General features: G+C 56.8%; 1 protein-coding gene and 1 long non-coding RNA gene across 2 annotated transcripts in view; one reads left to right on the top strand and one right to left on the bottom strand.

The window, feature by feature from the left end:
- Window positions 1-15037, top strand: part of LOC102557750 (protein unc-13 homolog A) — a 100209-nt gene extending 85172 nt beyond the window's left edge. The window contains exons 40-43 of the mRNA XM_059719920.1: window positions 329-476; window positions 6049-6141; window positions 6520-6679; window positions 10426-15037. Of these exons, the coding sequence (XP_059575903.1) occupies window positions 329-476; window positions 6049-6141; window positions 6520-6679; window positions 10426-10714 (690 nt within the window). The 3' untranslated portion in view covers window positions 10715-15037. The remainder of the gene's footprint in view (window positions 1-328; window positions 477-6048; window positions 6142-6519; window positions 6680-10425) is intronic.
- Window positions 2272-3243, bottom strand: LOC109283714 (uncharacterized). Its single transcript, XR_002090985.2, has 2 exons — window positions 3039-3243; window positions 2272-2544 (listed from the first exon to the last, which is right to left on the bottom strand). It is a non-coding gene; the product is annotated as an uncharacterized LOC109283714 (long non-coding RNA).
- Window positions 15038-15717: the final 680 nt, after the last annotated feature.

Here is a 15717-nt window from a genome sequence, read left to right as displayed (position 1 = left end):
GCATCCCAGGCTTGGCAGGTTGGTGGGGCGAGCGGTGGCTGGCAATGGAGGTGCTAGGGACTGCTAAGGCTGCACTGGGGAGCCACCTACCCAAAGATGCAGCAGCGGAAGTGTGAGTTGGTGTGACAGCACTGGGGAATAGGGTGGTGCTGAGACCTCCATGCTGGGGCCTTGTCTGGTACAGCCGGGCTGTGCAGGAGGCACCATGACACCTTCCTGGCACACTGGCTGCCAGGCTGCTTTGTCTTGTAGCTGTCTGGCCATGCCCACCCTGCCCAGGGACTCCCACCTGCCCCCACTTCCATCCTAACTCCTCTTTCCCCCACAGCAATATTTCCATGCAGGAGGAGTTGGGCTGAAGAAAACCTTCCTGGAGAAGAGCCCCGACCTGCAGTCCCTGCGCTACGCCCTCTCCCTGTACACACAGGCCACTGATCTGCTCATCAAAACCTTTGTGCAGACACAGTCGTCTCAGGGTAAGCACTGTTATCACCTGCCCCCCGCCCACCTGCAGCTGCTGGCCTGTGCTGCCACAGCTGCAGCACCCTGCTCTTACCTGGAGCTTAGTGCACCAGGTGTGTCTGCCCCTGCCGCCGGGCACAGCAGTGCCACCCAATGCACACGGCCTATCTGTGGGGAAGGCGCCTGGGGTGCTCTCTGGCCTGTCCCACTTCTCAGGGTAGTGACATATGACTAGAGCCACAGTGAGGGACCAGCGTGCAAAGGGATAAAAAGGCTGTGTGCCCCCCCAACACACTTTCCCACGGGTGGGGGTTTCAGATGTCGTGGGGCAGGAATCCTGGTGGTCAGGGACTGGGGCATTTGCCCCTGATACCGCCTGTGTCACCTGCTGGGCAAGAAGAAGCCTCGAGCAGCCTGCCCCCTTCTCCCACCCCGTGCAGGGGGTAATGCCCCGACTCCCATGGCATCCTGCTTGACTCCAGGATGGAGGCCATGCAGCCTGCACTCCACACACCCCAAGAAGGCTGTGGCTGGGGAGTGGCTACACTTGAGGCAGAAGCTGGCCCTCAGCCTATGCCAAGGTGACTGGTTGTGGCTGCTGTAGCTCTGGGGAGCCTAGACTGACACTGGGGACCTGACTGGCAGAGGCATGGAGCACTCACAACCCCCAGCAGGTCAGGGGCAGTCAGCATCCTTGGCAGTCTGGCCCCAGGGGTCTCCCGCTGAGTCCCCAGGGGCACTTAGGGGAGGGGTATGAGCCCTGCTGTCACTATGAATGGCACACAGGTCGCCTCAGGGTGTTCAGGCCACTATTACCCTCGCCATCAGGCCCCCAGCACCATCTTCCTCATGTCACCATAAGGTGCAGCCCATGCCCTGGCCAAGGGGAGGGGTGGCTGTGTGTGCAGACAGTGCGCCACGGGCAGAAGGAATGAGCGTACCAAGGAGACAGGTGCAGGCAGGCACGTCTGCATGGGCAGGGCTGCATCCAGGTGGGTGCCAGCCCCAGGCGCTGCAGAACGTAGGAGGACCCAGCAGGGGTGGGAGTCTTTGACTTCTCTCTGTGTCTCTGAGTGGGGAACCTGTCCTGTCTGTGCCTTTTGTCTGGTGGCTGCAGGCCACATTGTGCATGGGTAGCCAGGCCTACGGCCGGGCTGTGCTGGGAGACTTAACTCCACCCTTGTTCCCCGCCTACACCCACGAGGGGTCGGGGGGCTGCTTACTGCTGGTGCCTTTGCCTCACAGGGGAACCAGTGCTACGTCACCAGGCCCACGTGCCAGCTGGCCCTGGGCTGGCAGGAACCACCTGCACCCCCAGCAGAGTGAAAGCACTGGAAAGAAACCGCCCCAGCTACGCAGGAAACCCCCTCCCCGGTGCTATCCCTCTTCAGGCCCGCATCCCCGGGAGGAGTCCCGCTCCCAGCACACCCCGCGCCCGGGCCTTTTGACTCTGTGTTGCTGTGATGTCTTGTTTTGGATTCTCAGCCGGCTCTATCTGATCTCTCTCTCTGTTTTTTTCTTCCCTATCTTTTAACGTTTTCCCCTGTTTCCCTCCCTGACACACATTCTCTTTCTCTTGCTCTCTCTCTCCTCTCTGTCTCTTCCCTGTCTCTCTCTCCCTTTTGCCTCTTTACTAGTCCATGGTGGAAAAGGTATTAGGTTTACCCTTAGTGAAGAAATTTATCCAGAGAAGGGTACGTCTGCCATTCTCAACCCCTGATGCACCTGTCCCGAGCACCCCACCCCATCCGCCGGTCAGGGCTAGTAACAGTCCCAGCACCCAGAGCAGGCTGCTCGCACCCCTGCAGGGAGGGTTCTTCAGGGTCTGTTCATTTGGGGCTGGTTGAGACGTCAGAGGACTTGCCTCTGTCCATGCCTGGGCTGCGTCCATGGCTCTGCTTCTCTGAGTCAGGCCCCTCCAGGCAAATTTTACAGGAAACAGTACTGGCAGCAGGTGGGTTAGGACGGTGTCACACAGATGTCTGTCCATCCAGACTGGGCATCTGTCTGAAAGAGGCCGTCTTCTTCCTCCTTTCGAGATGGTGGGTGCAGGCATCGCTGCATCTCATGCCAAGGGCTTTGCTGCGTGAGGGTAGGAGAAGAGGATCAGATTCTGGCCTTAAAAATCTCTTAGCCTCAGTACCCCAAGCACCTTGGTTTAATGTGCTCTGCAGCGGGTGGGATGTGGAGGTGCTGCTGGGCTCCAGAGCCCAACTGGGAGCAAGGTCCAGGCAGCTGAGAGGGCCCGAACCTCTGCTCTGCTGAGCCAGGCACAGGCAGCCTGTCATCACCAAGTCTCCCAGAGCTTTGCTGTGAAAGCATGGCATGGGATGTGCTGTGATGCCCACCCGGCCTCAGCCTTGAAGAGCCCAGGGGGTCCTAGAATAGCCAAGCTGTGGCCAGCAGCTCACCAGCCTCAGGGCCCTCACTGCGGGGGAGACTCTTACTAGCCTTGCTCCAGGTGCACACACCAAGCCCTGCCCCCCACCCCACCCCCCTTAAGCAAGTGGAATGACTGCATCAGGATGGGGGCGGGGGGCTGCCACCCCCGCACACAGCTTGGCACCGCCACTCACCTTCCAGCTGCCGGTGTCAGCTCCATGTTGGCCTGCGGAGCGGCACGGTGGTTTGTTTGTTCCATGCTTGCGTTGAGCACTGAGATGATCTCTCCTCCTGCCCTTGATCTTTGGATTGAATGAGTCTCAGCATGTGACTCGGGGATGGGGATGGGGAGGGGCGGGTATCGCTTTGGTTCAGCGCAGATCTGGAGGCACAAGAAAAATATCCGTGGCTGCATCTGTTCAGCGGGTGGGGGTCAAAGACTATGGATCCGGAGTATTTATCCCACCCTCCCCGCCCACCGGAGCATCTGCTGTTCCCCTCACCTCCACTTTTCAGATGCAGCTGGAGTCACTGTGTGCAGAAACCACCCCCTGGCCCCATGGCTCACGAGATTGCACTACTGCAGCCCCAGTCTCAGCTGTTTGAGCTGAAAGAGTAGCTCCATTAGCTGCCAGCAACAGTAGGCTGTTATCTGCAATCACTGCACACCCTTTTGCCATAAGGTCACACAGGCACAAGGCATGTGCTGTGCATATGAGTAAGGTGATCAAACCAGAGACAAGCCAAGATGCTTCTACCATCTCCCTGTAGGGGTTTCCTTCAGGATCCCACTCTGCCTCCAAGGGGATTCTTACTGCTGTGCTCTGCCTGGAGCCCCCAAACCATAGCCAGAGTAGGCCAGTGCAGATCAGCGCTCAGTAGCTCCCTTCTCTCCTGTCTGGGGACCAGGCCCCCAGCTGGATTCCCACTGTGCTGGTGTGCTGCACAGTGATAACATGGCACTGCTGGTAGCATAGCTCCTAGAGGAACCCAGTCCCAAAGCCCCTGGCATAAAGGGAGAGAGCTGCTCCACTGCTCCGCTTTGCACAGACAGCCCCAGGGGGCCTACAGCTGGGCCCAGTGGGTTATACCACCACTGCACTGCTCTCGCAGGCCTGGTGCTGGCCAGACTTGCAGGCCCTGTCTGGACAGACCCTATATGACTCAGTGTCCCACCCCCTGACCAATGCCTCCAACCCCACAAAGCTAATGCAAGGCAATGTCCTTTGCTCTGCAGCAAGGAGTTTGTCCTGGGACCGGGGTGGGCTTGAGAGCTGCACATGGAAGAGGGTCTGTCCATGCAGCAGGGACCAGCTAACCCCACCCCTGGGGCACTTTCCCACCCCAAATTCCTGCTTCAGGATCCATAGTCTCTGAGCCTTGCAGAACAGGATGGCTCCCTGCAGGCACCAGCCTGCCTCTCTCAGCCCTGTTTCCCCCACGATGGTTTGGAAGAGTCTCCCTCACCCTCACTGGACTTTTGGACCCCCTCGGTTGGATGGAATTGTTGCAATCCCGTCCAACGTGCCGTGCGCGTGGCCCCCTCACTCCCTGCCCTCCGCCCCATGCTGCATGCGGTGTCCTGAGCCAGCCTGTTTGGAAAGCTGAACCAGCCAGCGGATTGAGATTTGCCTTTGGGGAAACTGCAGGGTGGGTTGGCCAGGAGTGGGGGGTGGGGGGGGAGACCTTGGGGCAGGGAGGGAGGGGCACAGCTGGTGGTCTCAGGTCACAAGCGCTTGCGCACCGGCAGCCTGGGATTGTGGGATTCTGGGCTAGCGGAGGCGGGGGGGCTGGGGTGTCAGGTTAGACACTGCCCGCACCTGTCAGGATGGATCGGAGGGATGTGGCGTCTGAGCCATGACACATGGTAGACCCTGCTGAGCCCATTAGGGGATGCTCTGTTCTGGCCCCCAGCCCCACCAACTGGAGTGGTCAGTGGCTGCCCCAGGGCGCAGTAGTGAGGGGTGAGGAGGGAGCTTGTTGTGGTGCCTGAGCAGGACTGCCAACACCCCCTTGCCCCCCACCTGTGCTAGTGGCTCTGCCCAGCTCACAGTATGCGGGCATGGGCACAGGAGCAGTGGAAGCCTCTCTCTGAACCCAGCCCACAGTCTGTCCTCTCTCTTCCAAAGCACGAATAGAAAGGATCATAAATTTCCTCAGCTGCACCCTTCCTCCACCAAGCCCCCCCGTCCTGCATGTTCGAACAGGCTCAGCACCCAAATGAGTTACAGAGCCCCCATGACCAGGTCCTGTCACAGCCACTGCCTGTGAGTTATGGCCCAATAACAGAGGAAGCTCATTGCTGCAATTAGCCTTGGCCCTGCACTTCCCCCTTTGCTATGAAAAGATGAGGCCTGCGTGCCCCCCAGTACCTCCTCAGCATCTCATGCCCGTATTTCATTTCTAGTGCATGACAAAGGGGATACTGTGCAGCGAGCAGAAATGCTGTTGCAAGAGCCCCAGGGCTCAGCACAAGTGAGGTTAGGAGAGCGAGGAGTCCAGACTCCCGGGTTCTTGGCTCTGCCACAGACTATGCAAGTGGGCCTTGGTCATGACACATGCATGGCTGTAGCACCAAAAACTGCAACTGCAGAGCTCCTGGAGCAAAAGGAAAAGATGCACAAAAGGGAGAGGTGCCAAGAGGCATGAGGAAGGGAGAACATCTTGCTCAAGGTCAGTGGTAGAACTGGAAATAAGCTAGAAGTCGGGGGCTCCGGGTCCATCATGCTCTCCATTGGGCAATGCTGCATCTGCAACTCGGTTACGTCATTACAAAGCAGGGAGTTGAGGGCCCAGAGGAGTGTGGCTCAGGTCCTGGTCTTGTGAAGCTGGTGACGAACCAGGGTCACTGCTGCCTCCCATAGAGTTGCTCCAGGGCTGAACGTTGATGATTGCCACAATGTTTGTCAGCCCCAAGGGAAGGGTAATAGGAGGTTGGACTAGCAGCACCGTGCACCTTTCACCTAGGCTTTGCTCAAGCATGGGGAAGGCTGGGGCTGCCCTTCACCCCACATCCATCTCACACAGCTGCTTTGGAAAGCAGGGGGTGGGGGTAGAAACATTCTGAAAATGTAGTGCATCTGAGCTGCTTGGAGCAAGCAGGTGATCTGAGTCCTCCAGCCGGGCAGGGCCAGGGCACAGCTTTGCCCAAGGTCCTCATTCCAGGGCCGGGCACTCACTCCTTCCCTTCCCCTTGTGGAGCAGGATCCGGCGTGGATGATCCAGTTGGGGAGGTGTCCATCCATGTGGAGCTCTTCACACACCCTGGCACTGGGGAGCACAAGGTCACCGTCAAAGGTAGGTCCCATGTGAAGGCTGGGCCAAGAGCCCAGCACAAGGCTGGTAGTGGATGGCGGGCTTCTCCCTTTCGCTCTGGGACTGAGCTGCAGCACCTGCTGCATAGTGTTGTATGAAAGTGGGACTAGTGCTTGTACTTACCCCAGGGCAACACATGGAGCATGTGCCAGGGAAACAGAGCCCCCACCCTCAACTCTGCCTGTGCCCCCTTGACAGCCCATGGCCACATGCCTGCAGAGGGGCTAGTGCAAGCACTTGCAGGGAGTTGAAGCCTTCAGCAATTGAGCTGGCAAAAGCTAAGAGCAGCCAGACAGACCCCGCAGAGAGCACACGACTGCCTAGTCCCACGCTGCTCTGACCTGGCTCTCTTTCTGGCAGTGGTGGCTGCTAACGACCTGAAGTGGCAGACGTCCGGCATCTTCCGGCCCTTCATTGAAGTCAACATCATTGGGCCTAGTCTCAGCGACAAGAAGAGGAAATTCGCCACCAAATCCAAGAACAACAGCTGGGCACCCAAATACAACGAGAGCTTCCAGTTGTGAGTGATGTTGATGAACGTTTCCTTCCTCTCCCCAACTTCCCTGCCTCCAACAGCTGAGCTGGGCAGAGCCAAGAGTTGCAAGTGGGCTGGAGGCAGTAAGGCCACCACTGCCTCCCTTCCCTGCTAGTTACCTGATGCTAGAGCTCACCTAGGGAGGTGCAATGCCACTCAGGGTGCTTGCTAGGACTGCTCATGTTTTTCCAGTAGTGCCATGGCAGGTGGGCAAGAGGGCACAAGCCCCAGGACCTTTGTCAAGGGGAGGGTGGGTGGCACAGAGCTGAGCAGCTGCAGCTCCAGCAGTAGGTACAAGCAGAGCCCTCAGGGGCAGCCCATGGTGCAGGAGCAGTGGCTGGAAGTTTGTTGCTGCAGGGAGCAGACGTCACCCTTCTAGACTGTGAAATATCAGTGTTTAAACAGCCACTCGACTGGCTCCTCTGCTTTTGGCACTGACGTGCAAGTCTCCCACCATCAGCCCAGTGGTGAACTTCCAGCTGCTGCTTTTGCACCCCTGTGCTGCCACCACCCAGGACGCAGAATTGGCCCATTTCCCCTCTGCCTCGTTCCATCTAGAACTAGTTTTCCCTGAGGACTGAAGCATTTGCATTCTGCAAAAGGTGCTCACCTGCTTCCCAGAGCAAAGGGCTGAACAGCATCTCCCCCAACGCACCATGGGCTGCTCATCAGCAGGCATACCAGGTACATTGTGGGAGATGCAATCCAAGCACCAAACTGGGTTTACGGAGGAGAATGAGGTTCAGCTGCTTTGTGCTCCCAACAGCCTTAAGACAGTTTCCATGTGACAAGGCCATCTGGCTGTCTCTCAGCTTTTTTTCAAGCCTCAGCCTTGAAACTTTGGCCAGCTTGAATTTTTCAGGATAAAAATATAGCAGCAACCAACTTCTTCATTTTTCTGTCTGCTGCCACCTTTCAAGTGCCAGCTTCTGGCTAGGCCTTAAGCCCCAGGCTCTGGTCCCTAGCAGAGCCCAGCTCAGGGCTAACAGTCTGTCTGCAGCTGGTACTTCAGTTTTGCAGTTCACACCAACGACCATCTCCTCAAGTTCCTCAGCCATCATTAGAGCAAATATGATGGTGCAGACCAATGCTTATGAAGAAGCCTTTGATTGACACCCCTCCCTAGTAAATTGTTGCTCATAAGTAATTATTCAATCTGTCGCCACCTCAGCTGAAGGTCACAGAACTAGGTTTTTAGGATGGGCACAAACTGAATAAGGCGAGTACAAGACCTGGAATCTGAGTTGGATAATGCTCTGCCCCCCTCCCACAAGCAGCCTGCCTACCAGGAGGTGGCATTACATAGGGGGAGCACTGATGGAGCAGAGCCTCTGGTTTCATAGATTGCATAGGCATTAGGGCTGGAAAGGACCCTGTAAGATCATCAGGTCCAGCCCCCTGCCCAAGGGGGAAGTCAGCTAAGGGCAGAGGATCCCAGCAAGGTAAGTATTCAAATGTTTCTTTAAAAAGTGTCCAGGCTGGGAGGGAGTCTGTTCCAGGGCTTGGGGGCTCAGACAGTAAAGTTTTTCCTTAGGTCTATCCTAAAACAGTCTTACAGGAGTTTGTGACCATTGGATCTCATCATCCCTTGGGGTGCTCTGGTGAACAGGTGTTTCCCCAGACCCTGATGCACACCCCTTATGTACTTTTGGTGGCAGCCTGTCTCCCCTGAGCCTGTGCTTCTCCAGGCTGAAGAGTCCCATAGCTCATAGCCAGTCTTCATAAGACGGGTTCTCTTCCTCTCTGATCCTGCGCATGGCTCTCCTCTGGCCTCTTTCAAGCTTCTCCACCATCCTTCCTGAATTGTGGAGCCCAGAATTGGATGCAGGATTCCAGCTGTGGCCTCACCCAGGCTGAGTACAGTGGGAGGATGACATCCTGGACCTTGCTCGAGATGTATCGGAAGATACAAGCCAGAGTTTTGTTTGCTTTGCCAGCTGCGGTATCACATTGGTGCCTCACGTTCATCTTGTGGTCAACCATGACCCCCAAGTCTCGTTTGGTTACGGTGCTAGCGAGTGTAGCATTGCTGAGCCTATAAGTGTGATATGGCTTTCCCGGGTTCCCCTCCCACCCCCACCCAGGGTGGAGCACCTTGCATTTCTCCATATTGAATACCACCAGGTTTTCATCCACCCAGCTTGCAAGCCTATCGAGGTCAGCCTGGATCACCAGCCTATCCTCAAGTGTGGATGCTCTTCCCCAAAGTTTGGTGTCATCAGCAATTTTAGCCAGTCCACTTCTTAAAATGACCTGAGTGCTGGTGTCAGACTACATTAAAGAGAGTACAAGGCTCCGTTCTCAGACCTGGAGGGCACCACTAGGCACCGAGTGCCATGTTGATTCGGTTCTGTCAACTACCGCTGTCTAGGTCCGACCTCAGAGCCAATTCCCCAGCCATTGGACTGTGGAGTAGTCGAGGCCTCAGTTGCCCAATTTTTCCATAAGGACATCATGGGACACCAGGTCAAAGGCTTTTTTAAAGTCCAAATAGATGACATCAACCTCTTCCCTTTTGTTCAGGTGATACTTCACCTGGTCATAGAAGGAAATGAGGTTGATCAGGCAAGACCTACCCACAACAAACCCATCCTGGCTACCCCGCAGAATATTGCCTTCTATTACCCTGTCAAGAATGGTGTCTTTGATACATTTTTTCCAAAATCTTCCTAGGGATTGAGGTCAAATTGATTGGCCTGTAGTCTCCCAGGTCTTCTTTCCTCCCTTTCTTGAAGATAGGCACCACATTGGCCTTCTTCCAATCTTTGGGTACTTCCCCCGCATACCACAAGTTCTCAAATATCCTTGCCAGTGGCTGTGCTATGATGTCTGCCAGTTCCTTCAGCACTCTTGGGTGCAGTCTATCCAGACTAGCTGATTTGTGAGGGTCCAGCCTCTCAAGATGCTCCCTCACAAGGTCCATGCCAATGGTGGGCATAGATTCATCCTCACCCTGGTCATCCTGCATCATGTCAGGCAGGGTGGTCCCTTTAGGCTGGTGAAAAACCTATGCAAAGTAATCATCAAGCAGATTTGCTTTTTCCTGGGTGTCGGTAATTGGGTGCCCTTGTTTTTCTTTCAACTCCCCACATATCTGAAGGACTTATTGTCCTCGATTCATGTAGCTAGTTGGAACTGAGTTGCAACCTTGGCTTTCCTAGTTTGCTCCCTACTGCAGAATACTCCTCCTTAGTGGCGTTTTCCATCTTCCATCCTTTATAAACCTCTCTTTTTAGACATAGCAGGTCCATGAGTTCCTTGTTGAGCCAAGGGGGTTGTTAAGCTTTTTTAACCACCTTTACTACACCTTGTGCTTCTAGGATTGCTTCCTTAAGGAGCAACCACTCATCCTGAACTCCCCTCCCTGTGAAATCATGTCCTCTCAGGGCCTCAAGAACAAGCCTCCTGAGCTTATGAAAGTCAGCTGAGGCAAGGACAGTAGTTGGCACTTCTGGGATCCAGTCTGTACGGTGGCCATACACTCACCCAATGTAGAAAGCACCCCCCTTCACTCAGCTACAGGGAAGGGGGCAGGATAAATTTGGCAGAGGCTGACAGTTCTGTTTCAAGCAGGAAAAGGGAGGTTCACGGACTCAGGCACTGGCCTGGGGCTACTGGCCAACTACACTCCCTTCTGCCACAGGCAGAGTAAACAGGAGGTCCCTGGGCAGTAGGGGGTTAACAGGGTGCCACAGGGCAGTCACAGTGCCTGCGCTCTTCTCCCAATGCAGCACCCTAGGCAGCGAGACAGGCCCCGAGTGCTACGAGCTGCAGGTGTGCGTGAAGGACTACTGCTTCGCCCGTGAGGACCGCACCGTGGGCATCGCCGTGATGCAGCTCAAGGACATCATGCAGCGTGGCAGCTGTGCCTGCTGGCTGCCCCTGGGCCGGCGCATCCACATGGACGACACGGGCCTCACCGTCCTGCGTATCCTCTCGCAGCGCAACAACGACGAGGTGGCCAAGGAGTTCGTCAAGCTCAAGTCAGACACGCGCTCAGTGGAAGAAGGCAGCAGTTAAGGCCCCCTCCCCGTAGTAGAACCTCCCCCCACCTCCATGTCCCTTATACAGCATGCTCCAGCCATGTAAAAGCCATACAGATTGTCTGACCAACCACCCCTGTCCCCAGGTTCGGGAACAGAGCCCTACCTAGGACAGTCATTGCCCAGAACCAAGGATCCAGACACACTCCAGTGCCCCGCACCTGCCCACAGGCTGCAGTGATAGGGCACTGGCTGATCCAGAGTAGGGGTAGGGTAAGGGGGACACTTCCCTGCTGGAGGGCATATTAGCCTGTGGGGCATGCCTCTCCCCAGCCTGTTTCAACTGCAAAAGACACCAGGAACATGGGGTACCCAGCAGTAAAGTCAGAGGGTGCTGTGGCCTTGTAGCAGGCTGTCCAACTCAGCAGGAAAACAAGGAAAGATCCCAGACCTGCCAGGGAGTGAGCCAAACAAGACTCTCCCTTAGCAGCAGCAGTAAAGGGGTTCTGGCACAAGAAGCAGGGGCACAGCAACACTTGTCCAAGCCTCTGCACAGGTGGAAGCTCCTTCCCTGGCACTGGGGAGGAGCCAGGAAGGGACAAGCTGTGCAAGGGCTCTGGGGCCTCCTTAGCAGCTGCTGAAAAGAGCCCATGAGGCACACAAGCCAGAGGCTCAGGCTGCAACCCTTGCCTGGGAAGCTCAGCAAGCTGCTGTGCAGGAGGCTCAGAGCAGCTTAGACTAAGGCCACATAAGAGGGCAGGGCAAGAGTGCTGGCACCAGCTGTGGCTGAAGGGACAGCAGCAGAGAAGGAGGGGGGCAGGGAGATGGGCTCAGGCAGTGGCAGCACAGACAGAGGCGGCAAGGGCTGTCTGAGCATCCTCCACTGTAAGGCACACGAGCACTGGGCCAGGGAGAACGATTCTGGCTGACTCTAGGGCCAGCTTCCTTCCAGCCAGCCCCTACAATGAAGGTGGGGATTGCTGCTGGCAGCCCGTGCCAAGATGCCTATTAATCCTCACAGTAGCAGCATTAAGCCATTACTGTGGTCCTGGAGCAGAGACCTGTTGGGAGAGGGGGATACCAGGACTTGGCCACTTGTGCTCTCAGGCATGGCCCAAGGGGGCTCAGTCCCCAGGCTAGCAGGGCACACAGCACTGCTTGCAGCCCCATTGCCAAGTGGAGGGGAGAGGGGACTGAGGTCTCCTTTTAGGAAACAGCAAGTAAGAAACTGCTGCCACACCAAGGGAGAGGACACCCACCCTGCAGCTGCAGTCTGGCACCTGCCACAGCCAGCCCAGGCTGCTTGTAAAGATGGTCCCTACTTCAAAAGGACAGTGATGATTACTGGGCTTCCAGAGGGGATCAATCCCCTACCCTTCCCATTGCCACATCCAGCTGGGTGAGGTACCTAGAAGAGGACTGGGTCCTCACTACCCACTCCCCTTTCCCCACCACTCAGTCAAGAGGATTTTTTTAGTGGGGAAAACTAAGCTCATCACCTAGTGTCCTGCCCCGGTACCACTGCCATTGCCTTGATCTGAGCCTAGGAGCAGTGGGGGCTGTTGCTGTGGGGATAGGGCTGCCTGAACAGCACTTAGAAACCCTGCACCAGTGTGCAGGATATACAGGCCCAGCCTGCTGAGCAGTGTCTGGAAGCCTTGGACCCTGGCCAGCTGCTATAGCCTCCACACTACACCATCACCCAAGACCCTGCCTAGCCCTGGAGGGAGGCAGGAGTAATGGTCTGAGCAGGGCAGGGTGCAGGAGCCAGACCCTTTCCCCTTCCACAGCAGCATCCAGGCAGCGTGCCACTGCTCAGAGCCCTGGGGAGCAAGCCAGGGCCCAGCAGCATCTCTACTTCAATGACAGCCTAGTGCTCCCCTTGCCCTCCCCACCACCCCAGGGGTAGGTAGCCAGGGTCCCACCAGCAGCTGACCCAGGAGCAGGGAGAGCTCAGCCCCTGCTCTGGCTTTGGTGGGAGTTAGAGCCTTGTGGTCCACTTCAGACCATACATTGTAGCCATAGCAGCATCCAGACACTAGGGTGAGGGGATCAGGGGAATCCCCCATCCGCAGCCCCGAGTGCCATGTCCACAACCAGCCTCCCATCCCCACGTAGCGCTGTACTTCTGAGCGGGCAGAGGGAAGGGAGAAACCCCCCCCACCCCTCCAAAATCGCCAGCTGTAAGACTGGTATCACAGGAAGTTGCTTCAGCACAGCCTGGTACCAGGCCATCTGCCCCAGCCAGCTCTATACATATGTAAATACATGTACATAGATCGTGTGACACGTTCTCGCACCGAAGGGCTATTGGGTCAGCGCCAGACCACTGGTGCCGCGCATGACCGAGGCATGGCACTTTCAGCCAGGGGCACCTGCTCCCAGCCCTGCAGCATGCTCCTGCACAACAGGCCGGCAGTCCGCACAGGATCTTAGGGCACTTCTGCACAATCCAGTGCCCAGACAGGGCATGACCTCCCCTCTGCCCATGGACAGCCTGGGCCCAGCCCTCTACCCTGCCTGGCAGAGACCCTCCACCCCTACTCCCACCCTGTTCAACCCACTCCAGAGGAAGTCAGGCTTTTGCCCAGTGCCAGCCTGTACCCTCCCTAAGCAGGGTGCCCCAGGGGACAGAGGCGCAGGAGCCGGTGCCTTGGCAAATTGAAGGACCTGGTCCAGTAGCACCTAATCTGGCCCCAGACCTGCAGGAAATTGGCTTCAGCCCCCCAGAAGGACAAGGTCTTCCTCAACAGGCCCTGCCCAGCACTTCAGCACGCACACCTTGAAAGCCCATGACCACACCTGCCAGATGCCCTCTGGGCTGGAGGGATAGGGCTATTTACTGTCAAGCAGAGGGCATTTCAGTGAATAGGACCCTGCCAGCAGCTGGGGCACATGGCCATAGGCTTGGGCAGGCTGCAGTGCTAGCCAAATGTAGATACCTGCGCTGCCCTTTCCAGACAGGGCTGGACAGCTCAGAGGTGGAGCCAGAACGCATCAGTCTCCAGCTGAACTGCAAGAGATTTCTCACAGCTCATTTCTCCAGCAGACCTCCACCCCCACACGCCTGGGGTGCACAGTGCCAGCTCCTGCATCTGATGTCCTGCTGGCTAAGCCAGAGGTCATCTCCGTGCTTCTGGCATTCCTTTCTAACAGCTGCAGCTACATCCAAGACAGCTGCAAAATGAAATGCAAGGGTGGGAGCCTGCCCAGGGCTGCTGGGGAAGCAAGCGCAAGCCCCTCCAAGAGAGAAGGGGGGAGGTGCGGGGGTAATGGGCCAAGAGGAAGAGGTTGGAAGGAGACATGCACTGGGCAGAGCAGAGCTTATGCAGCCTCTGCAGGGACGGAGGGGAAGAGGACGAGGGGGATTTGATTTGGCTCAAGGAAAAAGCGAGAAACCCTGCACTAGGCCCATGCCAGTACAAGCAGGACCCAAAGATTGCCATGCTGGGGCCAGGCCAATCTCACAAATCCCTGCAGCCAAGGGAGGGGAAGCATTGGTGCTCAGCACTGAGGGAGGCTGGCCCAGGGGGGAGGCTCAGCTCAGCTTCCTCCCCGCTGTTGTGATATCCCCATCTCCCACAACTGTGGCTGTTCCCATCCACGAGCACCTCCAGGGTAGGAATCCAGGCACAGCACATGGCTTCACAGGTAGGACCTAGTGGCTGCGAGGCTTGCTGGGTCATGGTGCCTCAGGTGGCAAGGCCATTGCTGCTCTCCAGTCCTGGCCAGCCCATGATCTCGTGCCACAAGGCAGGGCAAGAGGGAGCGACCCTGCTTGATGTACACTTCTGTGCCCTTGCAGGAGCACCCCTCTTAAGCCCTTCCATACAGAAGCCATCTCCATCCTGGCATCACCTTCCCTCCCAGACACTGGAACCGAACCCCTCCCACCAGCCCCCATTCCTTTTTCTATAGTAGTTGCCTGGGACCAAAAGTGTTTGCCGCTCACACCTGTTTCAGTTCAATGTTTACACTGAGGGCACTGATCCGCACCGTGCAGACCCCCTCCCCTCCCCAAATGCAGAGGGCTGCAGCACGAGCCAATCTGCCACGCACAGACTGACCTCAACCAAATGCAGCACGCCACGCCATGCCACGAGCTCAGCCCTCCGGCGAGGCAGGCAGCCCCGGGAACGACCAGCCCGTGGCTCCCCCGAGAACTGTTCGGCATGCGAGTGAAACCAACCAGACTGAGTCACTTCTGCTCGCGTAGCGCCTCCATCACGCCCCGTGTCTGTACATACCTGACCTGGAGCAAACTGTGGTGACACACCTGGATGCATGACAGTGAGATGTTTTGCACTATTTTGACTTTTTTGGGCTCTGTAAAAATATTTTATTATTATAACTGACATTAAAAAAAAAAAAACCAAACCAACGAACAATGAAGGGAGTGCACCCTTCCCCAGCCTGCTTCGGGAAACAGCACTCTGCCCAGACAGGTGCTGGGAATTAGGTACAGCCCCATACACCCAGACCCTGTGGTCAGCCCTGGCTCTAGCTGCAGCTGAGGCCTGAGCTTTTAGGTGCTTGAGGAAGTTGGGGTTGGGGGGAGGAATGCACAACACCACAAGACGACTTTAGGGCTGCAGCTTCCTTCAGGGCTGAAGAGCAGGGCTGGATTGTCCAATCCAGACCGCCTGCCTCAAGCTCAGGGCTTCCTTTAAAAAAGACCAATACTATCCCTGCTGGAATCCCATTCTAGTCACAGCCAGTTCGGTGCCCCAGCCCCTCCTAGAGGCACACACTGCAAGCAGATTTATGCCAATACCCCCCCCCCCCCCCCCACACGCACCCACTTTTAGCAGCATATCCCTAGAGGGGGAGATGTGGCCCTGGAGGGCAGACAGCCCTGGGCCAGAGTCCTGCACACTCCTCCCAAACTGAGGTCTCCCAGGTGATCATTGTAAGTCTCATGCTGTCCTAAATCCTTCAAGAGGAGTCAGGACACCTGGGTTTGTTCCCAGCTCTGCCACCTCTGTTCTACCCCATGCAGAAGTGAGAGCAGGACACCTGCCTGCCAAGGGGTGCTGGGTT

Source organism: Alligator mississippiensis, chromosome 16, assembly GCF_030867095.1.
Source record: "Alligator mississippiensis isolate rAllMis1 chromosome 16, rAllMis1, whole genome shotgun sequence".
NCBI lineage: Eukaryota > Metazoa > Chordata > Crocodylia > Alligatoridae > Alligator > Alligator mississippiensis.
This window is presented reverse-complemented; position numbering and strand designations above follow the sequence as displayed.